This window comes from Thamnophis elegans, chromosome 17 (genome assembly GCF_009769535.1).
Source record: "Thamnophis elegans isolate rThaEle1 chromosome 17, rThaEle1.pri, whole genome shotgun sequence".
Taxonomy (NCBI): domain Eukaryota; kingdom Metazoa; phylum Chordata; class Lepidosauria; order Squamata; family Colubridae; genus Thamnophis; species Thamnophis elegans.
In genome coordinates this window covers 5,530,840-5,550,658 of record NC_045557.1, presented here as the reverse complement: position 1 = coordinate 5,550,658, position 19,819 = coordinate 5,530,840, and the positions used below count along the sequence as shown (strand labels likewise).

Sequence of the window (19,819 nt, the reverse complement as noted above, 5' to 3'; positions counted from 1 at the left end):
ATCAAAGGGATGTGCAAATTCGACAGCGGACAAGGAAACACCCACGGCCCTCAAATGGAGTCACTGTAACAGTCACGACGGGGGTGGGTGGGGGGTGGCTTCGCGGTGAGGAGGCAAAGGGGGGACGTTTTCAAGGCGGGCAACTGGGAGATACCCGCCCCGCTAAAATCAGGGGTCCTTTTGGGGGAGTGTCATCATTATTTGAGCTCCTTTTGCAGAACGGAAGAGAGCCCTGGAGGCGCCATCGTAGCCACTTGTAGCAGCGCACCCCACCTCTGACTTCCGATCCGGGAGACGTTCTCCGCTGTTTTCGCGGGCTTCCGAGCCACCGGCTCGGTGGTCCACAGCTCAGGAGTACGGGTCTTTTGACCAGGGTCTACCTCTGACACTTCAAGCCTTGGGGAATTATTGGATGGGAATTCGGAGCAGGCCAGGTGTCGAGGATTGGCGGGATCCATTTCTTGCCAGATTTTGGCAAGGGGGTTTTGGCAATTCCCTTTCCCAGCCTCTCTCTGGAGCAGCAGGAAAATTCAGAATTGTGCTTAATTATATACGTCCTCTGCGCTTGAGGGAGGGATGGTGTTGATGGTTCCTAGGAACCAGAGGTCTGCTGGGGTAGAGGAACAGGTCGGCAGATAGGAGCCAAAATCAGGGCGGAAAATATAAATAGAAATATGGGGATTGTAGTCACCGAGATTTAAACCAAGGAAATGAGATCCTCTCTAAGCTGGCTGATCCCTCCAAGATTTCAAGGGGATCTCGCTAACCGGACGTAAAGTTTTGTTGCTGGATAGTCTTTATTCTCATTATTTTTTACCCTTTTAACCCAAAACTGAACTCTGGAACTCTCTCGTAAGGGTGAGGGGAGGGGGAACGTCAGAAAGATTGGATGACACCCTGTTTGGGGAGGGTGGGGAAGGAAAACCCACCCGGTGTGGGTGTATCGGAGAGCTCCCTTAAAAAGGAGAACTGTTTGTTTTATTGCTGATGAAACGGAGATCAAGAGATCTGGGCTGACTTAAAGGGAAAATTAATTTTTTTTTTTAAAAGGAGGGGAGGTTAAGCTAGTATGTTTTATCCCCTGGAATTTCAGCATCCGGGTTTCAATTTTTTTTAGAGGAGTGTGAAAGGGGTGATTTAAAAAAAGGATGGGGTGGAAAGAAACCGATCGGAGCGAGGTCGGGAAGACGGGATCGGAGCGAGGTCATGAAGACGGGATCGGAGCGAGGTCATGAAGACGGGATCGGAGCGAGGTCATGAAGACGGGATCGGAGCGAGGTCATGAAGACAGGATCGGAGCGAGGTCATGAAGACGGGATCGGAGCGAGGTTGTGAAGACAGGATCGGAGCGAGGTCGTGAAGATGGGATTAGAGCGAGGTCGTGAAGACGGGATCGGAGAGAAGTCGTGAAGACGGGATAGGTTCAGATTTAAACTGCGCGTAAAAGCATTTTTTTTTCTTGGAGCACAGATATAGAGGGATCTCCATTTTCAATTTCCAGGGCTAAATTTTCAGGGTTCTACCTTTCGATTGCAAAATCCGTATTCCAAATTCGAGGACTTTCAAACGAGGAAAATCTAGCGGGTTTTGAGACCGTGTGAATTCCACCGGGAGTCTTTTTTTTTTTTTTTTTTGCCAATTCTTGGTTTCTTTCCTTGGAAATAAAGAACCACCGGAACAGGAATGAGGCTGGGGTCCTTCCCACCCTGAATGGCTTTCGTGGCGAGACGTCAAAAGAATAGAAAGGGAAGAGATTTGGATTGGAGTGGGGTCTTTTTGCCCTTTGTATTACCGGATCCCCCCCCCCCCGGTGACACTCCAGAGATGGTGGTTAGCAGGTGGAGCTAAATCGTGCAAGAAGAATTCTTCCCACCCCACTTTCCGTGCGGTATGGCGATCTTCTCCATTGCTTTTCATAGTCGGAGAGACGGAGCTAGTCCGATTGGGGGAGAAAAAGGCCAGTTTGCACGAGAGGGAAATGTCCCTTCCACTCCGCTAACCCGCTTTACGAGTTATGGGGAAGGGTGTCCCCCTCCTAACAGGCGGGGTTGTTAAGCAACCCCCCCCCCCGGGAGCTTTGCCATGTTTTGTGCTTCTAGAAAAGCCGAAACGAGCCAAATTAAAAAATTGGGAAAGTGTCTCCTGGGTGGTGAGATGGCTCAGCGGAGGATGGGACAAGGAGGAGGTGAAGAAGACAACTTTTCCACGGATCACGAGCTTCGCTGATAGGCTCATTCGGAAGACTCGGGCACCGGCGTGCCGACCCAGCTCAAGGAAGAGAAGTGGTTCGCGGTCCGATGAATGGACGTCAGGAGAGAGATCTGGAGTGATCAGAAGAATCGGTTCTCGAGTGGCGGCACACTCAGCACGGATGAGAGGCCGGAGGCCCACGGCACGATGTGGCGGCTATGCATTATAAAAGCAGTCGGCGGGCCAGGTCCTTGGCTGGATCAAAAACAAACCCCCACCTCTTTTTTTGGGGGGGGGGAAGTTGGGACCCTCCCTCCCTCCCACCCCTCTCCAGCAAAGCCCGATCGAGACACAGGAAACGCGACACGGGTGAAGTGAGCTCAGCGCAGCTCTCAGTTGGCGGATGGTTCGGATGGAGGTGGCGCCGCGATGGAGTCCTTGCCGTTCCCCCTTTCAGGCCGGCTTGGTGCCAAAAAGTCCCACGGGGAAGTGCTTGACGTGGGTGGGCCACTGGGCGGCCAGCTGAAAGAACTTGATGTCGCTCCATTCCACTCCGTCGATGGAAACTACGAAACAACGGGGGGGGGGGGTGTTGGTCAGTGGATCAGGAGGCCTTGTCGAAAGCTGCACTTCTATTGAGAGAGTCAGCTTAGAACGGGGGTGAAGGTGGAAAGCAGGAGACACAGAGTTCTAGTTTTGCCTTAGGCATGAAAGCTGGCTGGGTGACTGTGGGCCAATCGCCAGAGGGTGGGGAATTCTAGTCCCACCATAGGCATGAAAACCGACTAGGTGACTTTGGGCCAATCACCAGGAGACGGGGAGTTCTAGTTCCATCTTAGGCATGAAAGCCGACTGGGTGACTGTGAGCCAATCACCAGGAAACAGGGAGTTCTAGTTCCGCCTTAAGCATGAAAGCCGACTGGGTGACTGTGAGCCAATCACCAGGAGACCGGGAGTTCTAGTTCTGCCTTAGGCATGAAAGCTGACTGGGTGATTTTGGCCAATCACCAGGAGACTGGGAGTTCTAGTTCCGCCTTAGGCATGAAAGCCGACTGGGTGACTGTGGGCCAATCACCAGGAGACCTGAGAGTTCTAGTTCCGCCTTAGGCATGAAAGCCGACTGGGTGATTTTGGGCCAATCACCAGGAGACGGGGAGTTCTAGTCCCGCCTTAGGCATGTAAGCCGACTGGGTGATTTTGGGCCAATTACCAGGAGACAGGGAGTTCTAGTCCCGCCTTAGGCATGTAAGCCGACTGGGTGATTTTGGGCCAATCACCAGGAGACTGGGAGTTCTAGTCCCACCTTAGGCATGAAATCTGACTGGGTGACTGGGCGAATGACCAGGAGACAGGGAGTTCTAGTTCCGCCTTAGGCATGAAAGCCGACTAGGTGATTTTGGGCCAATCGCCAGGAGACGGGGAGTTCTAGTTCCGCCTTAGGCATGAAAGCCGGCTGTGGAAAAAACAGCAGGAAGGAGGACGATGAAGTATATTCACTGCTTTAAGTTCTCCTGAGTCTGGTCGATGCCTCCTCTGCTTGGAAATCCTTCTCCAGGGGACTATCCCGAGTTCCCCACCCCCCTGAAAACAACCCCTCCCCCCCCGGACTCCCCAGGTCTTACCTTTCATCATAGTCTGTTGCTGTTTGGCCGAGCAGATGAGTCGGCTGATGCCGTCTATCATCTGGCTCTTAGAATCCACTTCTCTCTCTTTGGGTTTCTTGCTCAGGAAAATGGTGGGCACTAGGAGGAGGGAGAAAGAGGGGGGGGGCATCAGGTGGGGACAACTCGGGGCTGCCGGAAAGCAACAGAACCAGATGATTCCTTTGGACAGAAACTGCAGGGCGGGGGGGGGGAGCTAGTCCTCAAGGATCCTCAGGAGGGAGCAGATTCGGACAGGGAGGAGGGTTGGGGAGGAACCTGGGCCAGTCCTGGAGTCTGGGGAAGGCTCTGATGAGGGCTCTGTGTCGGAGGCAGAGAGGAGGACAGAGCCGTATGCCAATTATCAGCCGTATGCCAATTATCAGCTGCCTTCAGAGTCAGACATCAGTGAGGCAGAAGAACAGCTGGAGCCTGTTCCCAGTGTGCGCATGCGCAGAGTTGCCAGACGAAGGGAAGAGCTAAAAAACAGGGGTCGACTTGGGAGGAAGGCCACAGGTGGACAATGAATGGCCCCTCCCAGAGGAAGTAAAAGAGGAGCGACAGGGGAGTGGAGTTTGCAGGAGATCATTAGTTCGCTTAATTGGTTTGTGACTCTCTGAGACTCCTGGCCAAGTTTTGCCGATATCGGCCTGGCAGCTCTCCAAGCCTGATAAGGTCTGTGACTGTAAATCCTCCCTTGGAAGACTTTGCTGGATGGGAAGGAGCAGAATTCACAGTCAATTAATAAAAGGGGTTTTTATTAATTGGGATAAGCTGCATACCCTTGGGAAGCCTAGGTCAAAAGACCACCCTGTCAGATCTCTCCGTCCCGCTTCTCCAGGTGGGGGGGAAGGGAGAGAGGGAGAGGGAGAGAGAGAGACGGGGGGCTGGCTTCTGTCCTCCATCCCCTACCCTTCTTGTTCTTCTCCTTGGTGACCACCGTCATAGCCATGGTTCCCGAGGGCTGGGTCTCCCCGCTGTTGGGAAGCCGCGAGACCTGGACCGAACGGAAGACGCTCTTCAGGGTGTTTTTGGAGCTGCTGTCCTTCTTCTCCCCTTCCTTCCTCTTCTCCGTGGGTTGAACCAGCCAGTAATCCACTTGCAGGCCAATCACATCGCTGTAAGGGCTGCTGGGAGACCTGGGAATGCGGAGAAAGAAAGAAAGAAAGAAAGAAAGAAAGAAAGAAAGAAAGAAAGAAAGAAAGAAAGAAAGAAAGAAGAAGAAGGAGAAGAAGAAGAGCGGGCAGATCAGTCAATCTGGCAATGGCAGGCAGCCTCCCCCGCCCCCCCCTCCCAAAAAAATGGACAGCAAGAAAAAAAATGGAGGAGGAAGCCTCAAGCTGGTGCGGGGAGGGGTGAAACCTCCAGAAACCCAAGGACGGCCAAGCATGGGGAGCAGCGCTGAGGTCACTTCCTGCCTGAAAACAGGAAGCTCTTTTTGCCAAGCGTCGACGGGGCAGGAGGTGGCACTGACCTTGGGAGGTGGGGGGAAAGGATGCTGCCTAGGGAAGGATCAGATAAGAGGGAGCCTAGCCCACAGCTGTATAACGGGCAGAGAAGGAGACTCAGAAAGGAGCCGCCGTAACTTCTCAGGCTGGAAGAGAGACAGCGGGAGATGGGGTGCTTTTCAGACTTGCGAGGTTCGGTGGAGGAAGCCTTACAACAAAGTAGAATTTAAACTCATCTGGTTGGGGGTGGCGGGTGGCGGGGAAGTCATTCCCCCCCCCCTTCCCCCTGCCTGGTTTATTCCAGGAAGGCTTACAACAGGGGGCAGCAATCCATGGCTCCGGAGCCGCACGTGGCTCTTTCATAACCTCTTCTGCCACTCCGCGTTGCTCAAAATATCGGTCACAACAGGCCAATGTGCGACCACGTGATTTATTGAGCTCCTCAACCCCCCCGGTAGGACAAACCACGGTTAAATCCAAGAGAAGAAAAGCTTCAGAAGACAACGGAAAGTTTGATTCGACTTTGTGGCCGCGCAGGGAATAAGTCAGACAAGGGTTTTGTGACTCCCGGTGTTTTCTTTCCTGTGTGGGGAATGGGTGCCAATGGCTCTTTGGGTGTTTAAGGTTGCCGAGCCCTGGCTCAAAATAACAGACTTCGGAAGGGGCCTCGGAGGTCTTCTAGCCCAACCCCCTGCTTAGGCAGGAAGACCTACACCACTCCAGACAAACGCTTGTCCCATTTCTCCTTAAGAACGCCTGACAGCAGGTGGCCCTCGACTTACGACCGCCAGGGAGCCTTATATCCCGGCTAAGGGAGTTTTGCCCAATTTTGTCACCTTTTTTCCCCAAGGTTAATTAGCGCAGTTGTTAAAAGTTAGGTTATTTATTTATTTATTTATTTATTTATTTATTAGGCTTCTATACCGCTTCATAGGGCTTTCAGCCCTCTCTAAGCGGTTTACAAATATTTTTTTTAGCAAATTGAGTCAGCAACTTGCCCCCACAGTCCGGGTCCTCATTTTACCCACCTCGGAAGGATGGAAGGCTGAGTCAACCCTGAGCCGGTGAGATTTGAACCGCTGAACTGCAGATAGCAGTCAGCTGAAGTGGCCTGCAATACTGCACTCTAACCACTGCGCCACCTTGGCTCTATTTGGTTATTTGTTTCGTCTATGTATATTCATCAATATACATAAAAGAGGCATATTAACACTGTTGGTCCTCAACTTCCGACCACAACCGAGCCCAGAATTTATGTCGTTAAGCGAGACAGTGGTTAGCAGTGGTTTTGCCCTCTCTTACGAACCTTCCTTGACAAGAGTCGCTAAGTGAATCGCTGCACTTGTTAAAAAGAGTTACACGGTTGTTAAGCGAATCTGGATTCCCCAGGTTTCGCACGCCGGAAGGTCCCAACCGTCGTAACTATGAGTCAGTGGGCAAGCGCCTGAATTTTGATCGCATAATCGTGGAGAAGCTGCAACGGGGTGAAAACTAGTCCTTTTTTCCCAGTGCCGTCGTAACTTTGAACAGTCACTAAATGAACCAGGATTAGCTGTACTATGACACACCCGTGATGGAAATAGGTAGTTGGTTTTGCAATGCATGAAGAATTCAAAAAGTTATATATGACGTTATCGGTTAGATTTTGAAATGCCTTTAGGCCATTGAAACCAGCAACAATCCGGCTTCCCTTTTGATTTTGCTTGTGAGGTGGTCGCAAAAGGGGGTCGCGTAACCGCCTCCCCCCCCCTCCCCGGGGACACTGCAACCATCATAAATATGAGTCAGTTGTCAACCTTATGAATTAAGATCGCGTGGTCGCTGGAAATGGGGCAACGGCTGCATGAAATTCCCAAGTTACTTTTTCCAGCGCTGTTTTAACTCCGAGCAGTCATTAAATGAATCATCGTAAGTCGAGGGCCACCTGTGCTGATTTGAAAGTCGTCTAGGAGTATCCACGCTAGACTACTGAGATACCTATGAGTGGTGTGGCGGCCTAGAGCCCCTCGCCTCACAGTAGAGGCAGATATATTTCTCTCTCTGGGCATGATGAGAGTGGATCTGTTGAACAAAACTCCATACTGGCAACAGGGAAGGGCATCTGGCCATGAAACACTCTGCTAGCTCCATTCAGTTGCCCAGACTCAATCCTGCAAGGGATTACGGGGTCGTTAATAGAGAATGATGAGTACTGAGATACCTGTGGGGCGGTGTAAGAAAATCATTCCCCGTTCTGAAACTGGGGGTGGGGGGTGAGATGGGGGGCACAACACCAAGTCTTTTGCAAAGACCAGGAGAAGAGAATGTCGCCACGTCAAAATCTTGGGGTCTCCTGACTTACTTACCCCACCACAGCCAAGCCGCTGGTCATCGAAGGGGAGGACGGGGGGGTGGCAGAGACGTCCTTGGCGAGGCCCGAAGTTGAAGGGGGAGAGGTGGAGGGAACGGTGAGGCTGATGATCGGGGAATCGTCCCCCTCGCCTGGAAAGGAAAGCAAGGATGAAGATTTTTGTCCCAGGAATGTCCTTTTTTTCCACCAAACGCCCATGCGGGGAAGGCTGAGCACATATGTGGAGGTGCGCGCAGGCTCGCATTTGCAAGGTCAGTTAATGCCACCCCTGCCAGGGATGCTCGGGTGAACGATAACCACCATCTCTTCCACCTGCTACCTGGCTTCTCTCTCTTAATCTTATCACCTTGAAGGTGTGTGGACTTCAATTCCCAGAATCCCCCAGCCAGCACGAGCGATCTTTATACCCCAGAAAGCATAAAATATCAAGAGGCGCCAGCTATTTTCTAGGCAACAACGAATCATCGCGAGGAAATGGGAGAGGGAGGAAGGCAGCAATATTTGGATACAAGGAGCACCAGGGTGAGGCCAGTCTTACAAAATTAATAAAGGCGGGATAAAAATTAACAATAATAAAGGAAGGGAGTGGAGTGGAAGGGGAGAGGAGAGGAGAGAAGAGAAAAGAAAACAGAATAGAAGATAATAAAGAAGAGAATAAAGAAGAGAAGAGAAATAAGAAGAGAAGAGAAATAAGAAGAGAATGGAAAATAAAAGATGATAAAGGACAGAATATAGAAGAGAAAAGAAGAGAATATAGAAGAGAATATAAAAGAATAGAATAGAATAAAGAATAGAATGGAATAAAGAATAGAATAGAAATAAGAATAGAATAATGAAATAAGGACAGAACAGAATATAAAAGAATAGAATATAAAAGAATAGAATAAAGAATAGAACAGAAATTAGACTAGAATAGAAATAAGAAGAGAAAAGAATGGAAAATAAAAGATAATAAAGAATAGAATATAGAAGAGAAAAGAAGAGAATATAAAAGAATAGAGAACAGAAATAAGAACAGAATAGAAATAAGAAGAGAAAATAAAAGATAATAAAGAATAGAAGATAGAAGAAAGAAGAAAAGAATATAAAAGAATAGAATAAAAAATAGAACAGAAATTAAAATACAATAGAAATAAGAACAGAATAATGAAATAAGAACAGAATTTTAGAATAGAATAGAAAAGAATTAGCATAGAAAAGAATAATAAAATAGAAAATAGAACAGAATGGAACAGGACAAAATTTTAATTTAAAGAATTACCTGCTGCTGCGGGTGAATCTTCAATGAGGCCCACCTTGACTACCTGCAAGAGGAAGAGAGAAAGCACAGACTGTGAATCCTTTCCCCCAAAAAACCCTCATCAGATCAGGAGCCTGCGGGTTTTTTACGGCACAACAGGCTGTATCTTAACAGAACTTGAATCCAAAATGCACACTATCACCGTCAAAGGTACTGTGATTTGACACTATAGATATAATTCAGTCCTTTCCATTTCACCGGCCCAGGCGTTCCAGAGTTATGCAGGAACACACACACACAGAAACACAGACACACACACTCTCGAGGGGGGGGTGGTGTTAAGAGTGTCTTACCCCCACCGTATTTTCCCCCCCAGAGAGTAGGTCATTTGTGTACCAAGGAAGGACACTTACACACACACACACACACACACAGACACACACCTTTACCTATATAATTTGGCTATTTCATTCACCCCCACAAGCCAACCCGTTCCTTTGCCTCGTTGATGTCTCACTCCAAAGGCAGCTGATAACCGTCAGACGGCCCTGGCCCCCTCTCTGCCTCCGAGACAGAGCCCTCATCCGCCACGTTCCTCCCCAACCCTCCTCACTATCGGACTCTGCCGCCAACTCTGCTGGCGGGCCACAACAGCAGGTTAACGGTGCGGGAACGCCAGCCAGAGGGGGAAAATATTTATCTTTCACTAAACTGTGATGAGTCCAAAGATGGAGATCGTTTGCGGAGGGGGTGTTTGCATCCCGGACAGCCCCTGTTCTTATTTTCCCCACCCCCCACTTTATTAGAAAAATAAATCTTCTGCAAAGGCTCTGGGATTTGAGTGCTGCAGAATTCTCCCTGCCAGAAATGTTAGATCGATTTATTTTTTAAAACTGTAATTATATATACACATAGCTCTTTTTTATTCTTATTCTTCTTACGGGATTGATTGCGCCTGGTGCTTTGGTGAAGCGCTACCTGACCTTGGCTGGACTCAAGGGGTTTATGCATTCATCAATCAATAACTATAAATAACGACAGATAAAAAGAATGGCAAAATTGTCGTCATGGTGACAGTAGAGGCCTAGCGACCAGGGGAAGGTGAGTTCTAGTACCGCCTAAGGCCTGAAAGTCAGCTGGCTGACCTTGAGTCAGTAACCAGGGGGCAGTGAATTCTAGTCCTGCCTTAGGCATGAAAGTCGGCTGGTTGACTTTGGGCCAATCACCCGGAGACAATGAATTCTAGTCCTGCCTAAAAGCATGGAAACTGACTGGTTGACCTTGGGCCAAACACCAGGTGAGTGTGAGTTCTAGTCCTGCCTTAAGCATGGAAGCTGGCTAGGTGGCTTTGGGCCAATCACCAGGAGACGGTGAATTCTAGTCCCGCTTTAGGCATGAAAGCCGGCTGGTTGACTTTGGGCCAATCACCCGGAGACAATGAATTTTAGTTTTGCCTAAAAGCATGGAAATTGACTGGTTGACCTTGGGCCAAACACCAGGTGAGTGTGAGTTCTAGTCCTGCCTTAAGCATGGAAGCTGGCTAGGTGACTTTGGGCCAATCACCAGGAGACGGTGAATCCTAGTCCTGCCTTGGGCATGGAAGCCATTTGGGTGACTTTGAGGCAATCGCTAGGAGACAGGGAATTCTAGTCCCGCCTAAGGCATGAAAGCCGGCTGGTTGACTTTGGCTTGGTCCTCCCGCAGTCCCCACCTGCCTTGCAGGGATGTTGTTGTTGTGTGTGTGGGATGGGGGAATAGAAGGAATAACACGTTTGCCCCCTTGAATTATTTATAAAAATAATGAAGACGAGGTATCAATATGTAAGTAAAAAAAAAAAAACCCATCTTTCGTTGATGACCAGCCCCTCAAGCCTACAAACCCATTAGCTGACCAATTACAAACTGTGGTCATAACTCAAGGATGACCTACAGTTGACCAGTGCAGGAAAATAGAACTCCTGTTCTAACGCAGCCGGGCCCCTTTTGCAATTTCCAGGCGTGCCCAGCCGTTTGCTAAAACCCTGGGGATTTGCAGAAAGTGTAAAGGTGTGTGTGTGTGTGTGTGTGTGTGTGTGTGTGTGTGTGTGTGTGTGTGAGCGAGAGAGAGAGAGAGGGAGAGAGAGAATAACACTTTGTGATATCTTATGATACGACAGGCCCGGAATTGCCCGCTGATGGGATCCTTTTGGGCTCCTGGCTTAAAAAGATAAAATTAGCCCACGCATCATTATATAATACAATACAATACAATAGCAGAGTTGGAAGGGACCTTGGAGGTCTTCTAGTCCAACCCCTCTGCCTAGGCTGGAAACCCTATACCGTTTCAGACAAATGGCTCTCCAACATCTTCTTAAAGACTTCCAGTGTTGGGGCATTCACAACCTCTGGAGGCAACTTCTGTTCCACTGGTTAATTGTTCTCACTGTCAGGAAATTCCTCCTCAGTTCTAAGTTGCTTCTCTCCTGGATTAGTTTCCACCCATTGCTTCTTGTTCTGCCCTCAGGTGCTTTGGAGAACAGCTTGACTCCCTCTTCTTTGGGGCAGCCCTGAGATATTGGAAGACTGCCACCATGTCTCCCCTATATCTTGCCTCCTAATTGTGGTGCCTTTTGAGTTTCAGCCACAACTTCCCGTCAGCGTCCCCTTGGCAAGGGTGATGGGCGAGCCAGCCAGCAGGGTTAGCAGCACAGCCAAAAAATACACCCAGCTATCTCTTTGCCCCCCCCTTCCCCACAAAAGCAGATCCTCTCCCTCTTCCTGGGCAGCTAGGCAACTGGATTTGGACACGAAGCCACATGAGATCTTAACTGTTTTCCATATGTCCAAGGATCTTAAGTTTTGTCTTACCCCAATAAAAGGAATAAACTTCTGGTAGGAATCTTCATCTTGGCTGCAGACATAAAGGAAGAATTGGTTATTTTATTTTGGCAATAAACCAAGGTGGTGGTCCGTGAGAAAATGTTGGTGGTCTGCAGAAAAATTAGTTGCATTTTTTATACTGCACTCAATCAGGGGTCCTCAAACTACGGCCCCTGGGATGGGTATGTGCAACGAACGCTTGTGTTGCTGCAGAGAGTCTCCCCCTTCAGGGTCTTTTTTATGGGGGTCGGAGGGGGGCAGAGATTCCCACTTGGGGTCTGCTTCGGCCTCCTGGTGGGGGGCTTTGGGCGAAGGCTGGAGGGAAGCATGGCTGGTGGCGAAGAGCCAGAGGGCCTCATTCCTGTTTGAATCTCACCAGGCTCAAGGTTGACTCAGCCTTCTGCCCATCCGAGATGGGTAAAATGAGGACCCGGATTGTTGGGGGGGCAAGAGGCTGACTCTGTAAACCGCTTAGAGAGGGCTGTAAAAGCACTGCGAAGCGGTATATGTCTAAGTGCGAAGGAAGGAAGAGAGGGAGGGAGAGAGGGAGAGAGGGAAGGGAAACTGTGATGTAAAATGAAGAAAACTGTATAATGAAAAATAATTTAAAAAAAGAAAGGAGGGAAGAATGATGGGAGGGAAAGGAGCAACAATGATGGGAGGGAATGAATGAATGAATGAATGAAGGAAGGAAGGAAGGAAGGAAGGAAGGAAGGGGAAACTGATGTAAAATGAAGAAAATTATAATAAAAATTAATTTAAACAAAGAAAAGGGAGGAAAGATGATGGGAGGGAGGTAGAGAGGGAAGGGAAACTGTGATGTAAAATGAAGAAAACTGTATAATAAAAATTAATTTAAAAAAGGAAAGGAGGGAAGAATGATGGGAGGGAAAGGAGCAACAATGATGGGAGGGAATGAATGAATGAATGAATGAATGAAGGAAGGAAGGAAGGAAGGAAGGAAGGAAGGAAGGAAGGAAGGGGAAACTGATGTAAAATGAAGAAAACTATAATAAAAATTATTTTAAACAAAGAAAGGAGGGAAGAATGATGGGAGGGAAAGGAGCAACAATGATGGGAGGGAATGAATGAATGAAGGAAGGAAGGAAAGAAGGAAGGAAGGAAGGAAGGAAGGGAAATGATGTAAAATGAAGAAAACTATAATAAAAATTAATTTAAAAAAAGAAAGGAGCAACAATGATGGGAGGGAATGAATGAATGAATGAATGAATGAATGGAAGGAAGGAAGGAAGGAAGGAAGGAAGGAAGGAAGGAAGGAAGGAAGGGGAAACTGTGATGTAAAATGAAGAAAACTATAATAAAAATTAATTTAAAAAAAGAAAGGAGCAACAATGATGGGAGGGAATGAATGAATGAATGAATGAATGAATGAATGAATGAAGGAAGGAAGGAAGGGGAAACTGTGATGTAAAATGAAGAAAACTATAATAAAAATTATTTTAAAAAAAGAAAAGGGAGGAAAGATGATGGGAGGGAGGGAGGGAGGAAGGGTAAATGATGAGAGAGAGGGAAGGAACAACAATGATGGGAGAGAAACAGAAAGGAAGGAAGGAAGGAAGGAAGGAAGGAAGGAAGGAAGGAAGGAAGGAAGGAAGGAAGGAAAGGAGGATGACAGGAGGGAGGGAAGGGGGAAAGATGATGGCAGGGAGGGAGGGGGGAAGGAAGGAAGGAAGAATGACAGGAGGGAGGGAAGGGGGAAAGATGATGGCAGGGAGGGAGGGAGGGAGGCAGGGAGGGAGGGAGGGAGGGAGGGAGGAAGGAAGGAAGGAAGGAAGGAAGGATGGATGGTGGGAGGGAGGGAGAGAGGACGAATGTACTGAATTACTTGCCAGCACCTAAACAGCGGGAAACCTTAGCTTAGTTTTTTGCCAACTATCCTCCCTCTCTGCATCCCGAGTCACACGCTGAATACGGGGGTCTCAAACTTAGAAGAATCACCCTCTGCTTAGTATCCTGGAGTTGCAGTGAGCGACCTCAGAGAGCCTCCGAGTCATGGGGTGAAGTCATGATCTGATTGACAGACCCGGGGGGGGGGGGGGGCTGTTCAGCCCAACAGCTTCCTGGTTCCTCCCACCAGCTACCTCTGCTGTGGCTTTATACTTAATTGACTCCCCGTATTGAAAGGGGCGTCTTGCCAGAACCTTCCTGATTTGGGAAGGGGGGGGGCACTTACAATTTGTGCTTGCAGGTCAGCATGGCTTCCGCCACGGGCAGCTGGTGGGTGACGTTGGCCCCGTTCACGTACTGGGTGATCCGGCCCACCACATCCAGGGGTTCTGAGGAAGACGGAAACACACACACACACACACACCAAAAAAATCAACAGGTCAGGCGGGTCAAATGGAAGCCTCCATTTCCCTTGATGGCCAAGGCTGAATTTGACTCAAAGGTCCCCCGGAACAAGAATCCAGGCAGGGCGAGAGTGGAGCGAAAGGGACCAAAAAGAGATTTCGGGAAAGAGGAACTCAGAGCTCCCTTCTTACCTATCGCAGGTGGTTCCGGTTTGCTGAAGAGGTCGCGCCAAGAGGTGTCTAGAAACATATTGCTGTATCGGCTGTCCACGGAGCCCATGTATTTTGCGACCGGGTGAGATCCTGGCGGAGAAACACAAGGACGTTTATCAACAACTAGCTATATTTATTTATAGGAGGGGGGGGGGGGGAAACGTCCGGATCAAACGTAATTTCAAATGTTGGATTTCCCCCCTTACCAGCGGGAGCCCCCTTGCGGAGTACTCTGAAGCCGTTACCATGGCAACTCCACTGCACTGTACAGTAGAAGTCATTTTACGGCACAACAGGCTGTATCTTAACAGAACTTGATTCCAAAATGCACACTATCACTGTCAAAGGTACTGTGATTTGACATTATAGATATAATGGTCTTCCAATATCTCAGGGGCTGCCCCAAAGAAGAGGGAGTCAAGCTATTCTCCAAAGCCCCTGAGGATAGGACAAGAAGCAATGGGTGGAAACTAATCAAGGAGAGAAGCAACTTAGAACTGAGGAGGAATTTCCTGACAGTTGGAACAATTAACCAGTGGAATAGAAGTTGCCTCCAGAAGTTGTGAATGCTCCAACACTGGAAGTCTTTAAGAAGATGTTGGATTATCCATTTGTCTGAAACGGTGTAGGGTTTCCTGCCTAGGCAGGAGGTTGGACTAGAAGACCTCAAAGGTCCCTTTCCAACTCCTGTTATTCGACGGCATTCTATTCTAATTCCGTTACCTAGAGGGATGATGAGGAATCTCATGTGATTGAGCCAGTCCGACGTTTTATTGGCCAGCTGCTTCACGAAAAACCTCAGAATGGCACTCAGGTAACTCTGGCCCCCGACGGAGACCACCTTCACCGGACGCGGCATGGAGGAGTTACAATTGCAGCTGCAGAGAGAGAGAGAGAGAGAGAGAGAGAGAAAAGGGAAATTAAAATGGGTGGGTGGGTTTCAGGAGCTTGGCCTCTGGAGGAGGGAAGGGAGGAATTTATTTATTTATCTATCTATCTATCTATCTATCTATCTATCTATCTATCTATCTATCTATCTATCTATTTATTTGACTTATATACCGCTTCATAGGGCTTTCAGCCCTCTCTAAGCGGTTTACATTTTTTTTTTAGCAAATTGAGTCAGCAACTTGCCCCCAACAATCCGGGTCCTCATTTTACCCACCTCGGAAGGATAGAAGGCTGAGTCAACCTTGAGCCGGTGAGATTTGAACCGCTGAACTGCAGATCACAGTCAGCTAAAGTGGCCTGCAGTACTGCACCCTAACCACTGCGCCACCTCAGCTCATATTGACAGATGCTGTGGAGAGGCTCTTGATTTAAAGGCTCTCCTGTATGGAGAGGATGCCGTGTGATGGGTTTCTTCTACTTGTGTATGTGTAAGGCAGGGGTGTCAAACTCAAGGCGTGGGGACCGGCACCTGGCCCGCGGGGTACAGATCTGACCCACGGGCCTGCCCTGGAAACAGTGAAGGATGGCCCGTGGGGCTTCTGCCAGTGAAAACAGGGCACCAGGGCCGTCTGGCAGTTCTCAGCTGCCTTCGGAGTCAGACATCAGTGAGGCAGAAGAACAGCTGGAGCCTGTTCCCAGAGTTGTCAGACGACGGGAAGAGCTAAAGAACAGGGGTCGACTTGGGAGGAAGGCCACAGGTGGACGGTGAATGGCCCCTCCCAGAGGGAATAAAAGAGGAGCGAAAGGGGAGTGGAGCTTGCAGGAGAGACCATGAGTTCTCTTCATCGATTCGTGACTCTCCGAGACTCCTGGCCAAGTTCTGCAGAGATCGGCCTGGCAGCTCTCCAAGCCAGATGAGGTCTGTGACCGTAAATCCTCCCTTGAAAGACTTTGCTGGATGCGAAGGAGCGGAATTCACAGTCAATTAAGAAAGAAAAGGGCTTTTGGTCGGGACCAGAAAATGCAAATAATTTTTGGTGACCACTGATGAAGTCCAGTCTCTCTTTTTAAGAGAACCTCCAATCAGGAGCAGGATGTCATACCCTATCAACCCCCCTCCCCATCCTTCTAAATGCTGTCAGCTGTGAGATGAGCACGAGGGACCGATGGGGGTGAACTCACTATCTCTGGATCCGGGTGAGGAGAGCCGAGAGGACAGCTTGCAATTCCACAGTGGAACAGGTGCAAACCACGGGTTTCTTCTGATCCTGGAGGAGTTCGGCTACGTACTAGAAGCAAAAACAAGGAGGCAAATCAGGCCGAGGGAGGGACATGGCTTTTGGCTGATAAAGCTACTGTGCAAAACTTTTTTTTCCTGATGATTAATCAACAGAGGAGAATATTGGGCAGCTCGGGGTTGAAATGAGGGGTCCTTGGCGCTCTCTGAGTTTGGTGGTTTTCTTGCAGACGTTTCGTGACCCAACTAGGGAACATCATCAGTGCTAGAAGGGAGGAGGGTTTCTGAAGCAGGAGGAGGAAGAGGAGGAGGAGGAGGAAGAAGAAGAAAGATCCTTGGTGCTCTCTGAGCTTGGTGGTTTTCTTGCAGACATCTCGTGACCTAACTAGGGAACGTCATCAGTGCTAAAAGGGAGGGGGTTTCCAGGGAGGGGGAGGAGGACTGTGGGGTCCTTGGTGCTCTCTGAGCTTGGTGGTTTCATTGAAGATGTTTCATGACCCAACTAGGGAACATCATCAGTGCTAGAAGGGAGGAGGGTTTGTGAAGGAGGAGGAGGAGGAAGAAGAAGAGGAGGAGGAGGAAGAAGAAGAAGAGGAGGAGGAGGAAGAGGAGGAAGAGGAAGGAGGAGGAGGAGGAGGAGAATAATAATGAAGGATCCTTTGTGCTCTCTGAACTTGGTGGTTTTCTTGCAGACGTTTCATGACCCAACTAGGAAACGTCATCAGTGGTACAAAGGGATGGGGATTTTGGAGAGGAGGAGCAGGAGGAGAAGAAGTAAAAAGAGGAGGAAGAGGAGGAGAATTGTTGGGTCCTTGGTGCTCTCTGAGCTTGGTGGTTTTCTTGCAGACGTTTCGTGACCCAACAAGGTAACGTCATCAGTGCTAGAAGGGAGAAGGAGGAAGGAGAGAATTGTGGGGTCCTTGGTGCTCTCTGAGCTTGGTGGTTTCCTTGCAGATGTTTCGTGACCCAACTAGGTAACATCATCAGTGCTAGAAGGGAATGGGGAGGAGGAGGAGGAGGAGGAGGAGGAGGAGGAGGAGGAAATGGAAGAGAAGGAGAAGGAGGAGGAGGAGGAGGGGGAGGATTGTGGGGTCCTTGGTGCTCTCTGAGCTTGGTGGTTTTCCTGCAGACGTTTCACGACCCAACTAGGTAACATTATCTGTCTAGAAGGGAGTGGGGATTGTAGAGAGGAGGAGGACTGTGAAGTCCTTGGTGCTCTCTGAGTTTGGTGTTTTTCTTGTAGGCGTTTCATGACCCAACTAGGTAACATCTGCCCACACAAAGCTTTCCAGATCTTTGTAGCTGAGAAGCGGAATTGGGTTTCGGCAAAGGTCGTGAAATAATAAGACTTTGCCAAATCAGCGTCAACTTTTGCCAGCTGGATTGCCATAAAGAGATCCAGGGAGATCCAGTAACTAACTTACCTGGCCTTGCCAGTCCACGGCATTCACCAGGATTACGTTTTCGGGCAGCGCGGCATCCGACACGAGGATTTGATTCAACTGGTCGTAAACGACCTTGCGAGGAATCTGGGAGGAGAAAAGGAGGCAGGTTTTGAAGGGCTGCCAGCCTTTCAGGGTAACCCAGACAAGCAGCACAACTAGGAGTATTAATTGTGTCTTTTGTGTGAGATTTTCACGAAATCTTCATCAAATGGGAACCCTGCAGGTTGTTGTAAGTCACTGTCTGAATGCTTCTGAAGCACAGCCTGAAAAGCTGGTCCAGTAGATAACTCTCTAGATAATTCCACCCAACAAGTCAACTCAGTTCAATGCAAGGCAAGTCAAGCCAACCAACTGAATAAAAGGCAAGGCACCTTAAGTCAACTCAGCTCAATACAAGGCAACTGAAGTCAACTCAATTCAACTCAATGAAAAGCAATGCAACTCAACTCAACTCAATGAAAAGCAACTCAACTCAACAAGTTAACTCAGCTCATTGCAAGGCAACTTAAGTCAACTCAACTCAATAATAGGCAAGGCAACTCAAGTCAACAAGTCAACTCAGCTCAATACAAGGCAACATAAGCTAACTCAATTCAACTCAATGAAAGGAAGTGCAACTGAGCTCAACTCAGTAAGTCAATTCAACTGAAGGCAACGTAAGTCAATGCAAGTCAACTACTCAACTCAACGAAAGGCAAGGCAAGGCAACTCATCTCATAAACTCAACTCAACAAGTCAACTCAGCTCAATACAAGGCAAGTTAAGCCAATGCAATTCAATTCAATTAACGTCAAGGCAACTCAACTCAGCAAGTCAAGTCAACTAAATGCAAGGCAAGTTAAGCAACTCAATTCAACTCAATGAAAGGCAACGCAACTCAACACAACAAATAAGCTCAATACAAGGCAAGTTAAGCCAACTTAATTCAATGTAACTCAATTAAACAAAAGACAAGGCAACTCAACTCAACAAGGCAACTCAACTCAATGCAAGGCAAGTTAAGCAACTCAATGCAACTCAATACAATGAAGGGCAAGACAACTCAATTAGTCAATTCCATTCAATGAAAGGTAAGTCAACTCAATTTAATAGGTCAACTCAACTCAAGGCAAGCTAGGACAACTCAACTCAAGGCAAGGCAAGCTAAGCCAAGTCAACCGAACTCAATGAAAGGCAAGTCAACTCAACTCAACAAGTCAAGTCAAGTCAACGCAAGGCAAGCTACGCCAACTCATGAAAGGCAAGGCACTACCCAATTCCGCACCCACTCATCAGTTCCGGAAACACATTTCCTCATTCCAATATGAAACCAGGGGTATACGGCGCAGCCCCACCCCATTCTTGCTCCAACGGAAAGTTCCTTCAAGAGAGGAGGTTAATTCTGTTGCTACCACTATCCTCCCTTCTCCCAAACTCCGCCGAAAGCGGGGCTGAGCCACGGTAAGGGGCACCGTAGTCGTAACTCACCTGTGTACTGTGACATAAATCTGGAGACCTTTCGCTGTCGGAGCTGTTGGTCCTTTCGCTCAGCGGCTTGGAGAGCTGACGTTCCTTGAGCGGGGTACTGCGCTTCTGACGCGGGGTGTGCACGTTGCTGTCCATTTTGCTGTCACCGATAGAAGAAACGTATTAGTTCATTGAATTTAGTGCTGTAACACTCAGGGAGGATAATCAAAGTGACGCCACAATTGGAGGGGAAGTCCAGTGTTTTCTCCTCGACTTACAATCATTTGTTTAGCGACACTTTGAAGAGTTCATTGGCCCTGAAAAAAAACAGGGACTTGCAACCTGTTCCAACCTAGGCTTCCCAAGAGCATGAAGCAAATTCACATCCAGCAAAGTCTTTCGAGGGAGGATTTACGGTCACAGACCTTATCTGGCTTGGAGAGCTGCCAGGCTGATCTCTGAAAAACTTGGCCAGGAGTCTCGGAGGGTCACAAACCGATTAAATGAACTGATGGGTCTCCTGCAATTGTCTCCTCCAACGGAGCTCA

The 19,819-nt window shown here is 48.7% G+C and overlaps 1 protein-coding gene across 2 annotated transcripts in view; it reads right to left on the bottom strand.

Moving 5' to 3' along the window:
• Window positions 1–207: 207 nt before the first annotated feature.
• The window catches only part of PACS1 (phosphofurin acidic cluster sorting protein 1), a 63,650-nt gene continuing 44,038 nt past the window's right edge, over window positions 208–19,819 (bottom strand). For both annotated transcript variants that reach the window (XM_032234037.1, XM_032234038.1), the window contains exons 13-24: window positions 19,293–19,431; window positions 17,805–17,909; window positions 16,326–16,432; window positions 14,976–15,130; window positions 14,232–14,342; window positions 13,922–14,024; window positions 11,716–11,758; window positions 8,890–8,932; window positions 7,624–7,759; window positions 4,743–4,969; window positions 3,813–3,932; window positions 208–2,756 (exon numbers count right to left, since the gene is read on the bottom strand). In XM_032234037.1, coding sequence (XP_032089928.1) covers window positions 2,644–2,756; window positions 3,813–3,932; window positions 4,743–4,969; window positions 7,624–7,759; window positions 8,890–8,932; window positions 11,716–11,758; window positions 13,922–14,024; window positions 14,232–14,342; window positions 14,976–15,130; window positions 16,326–16,432; window positions 17,805–17,909; window positions 19,293–19,431 — 1,402 coding nt within the window. In that variant the 3' untranslated portion in view covers window positions 208–2,643. The remainder of the gene's footprint in view (window positions 2,757–3,812; window positions 3,933–4,742; window positions 4,970–7,623; window positions 7,760–8,889; window positions 8,933–11,715; window positions 11,759–13,921; window positions 14,025–14,231; window positions 14,343–14,975; window positions 15,131–16,325; window positions 16,433–17,804; window positions 17,910–19,292; window positions 19,432–19,819) is intronic.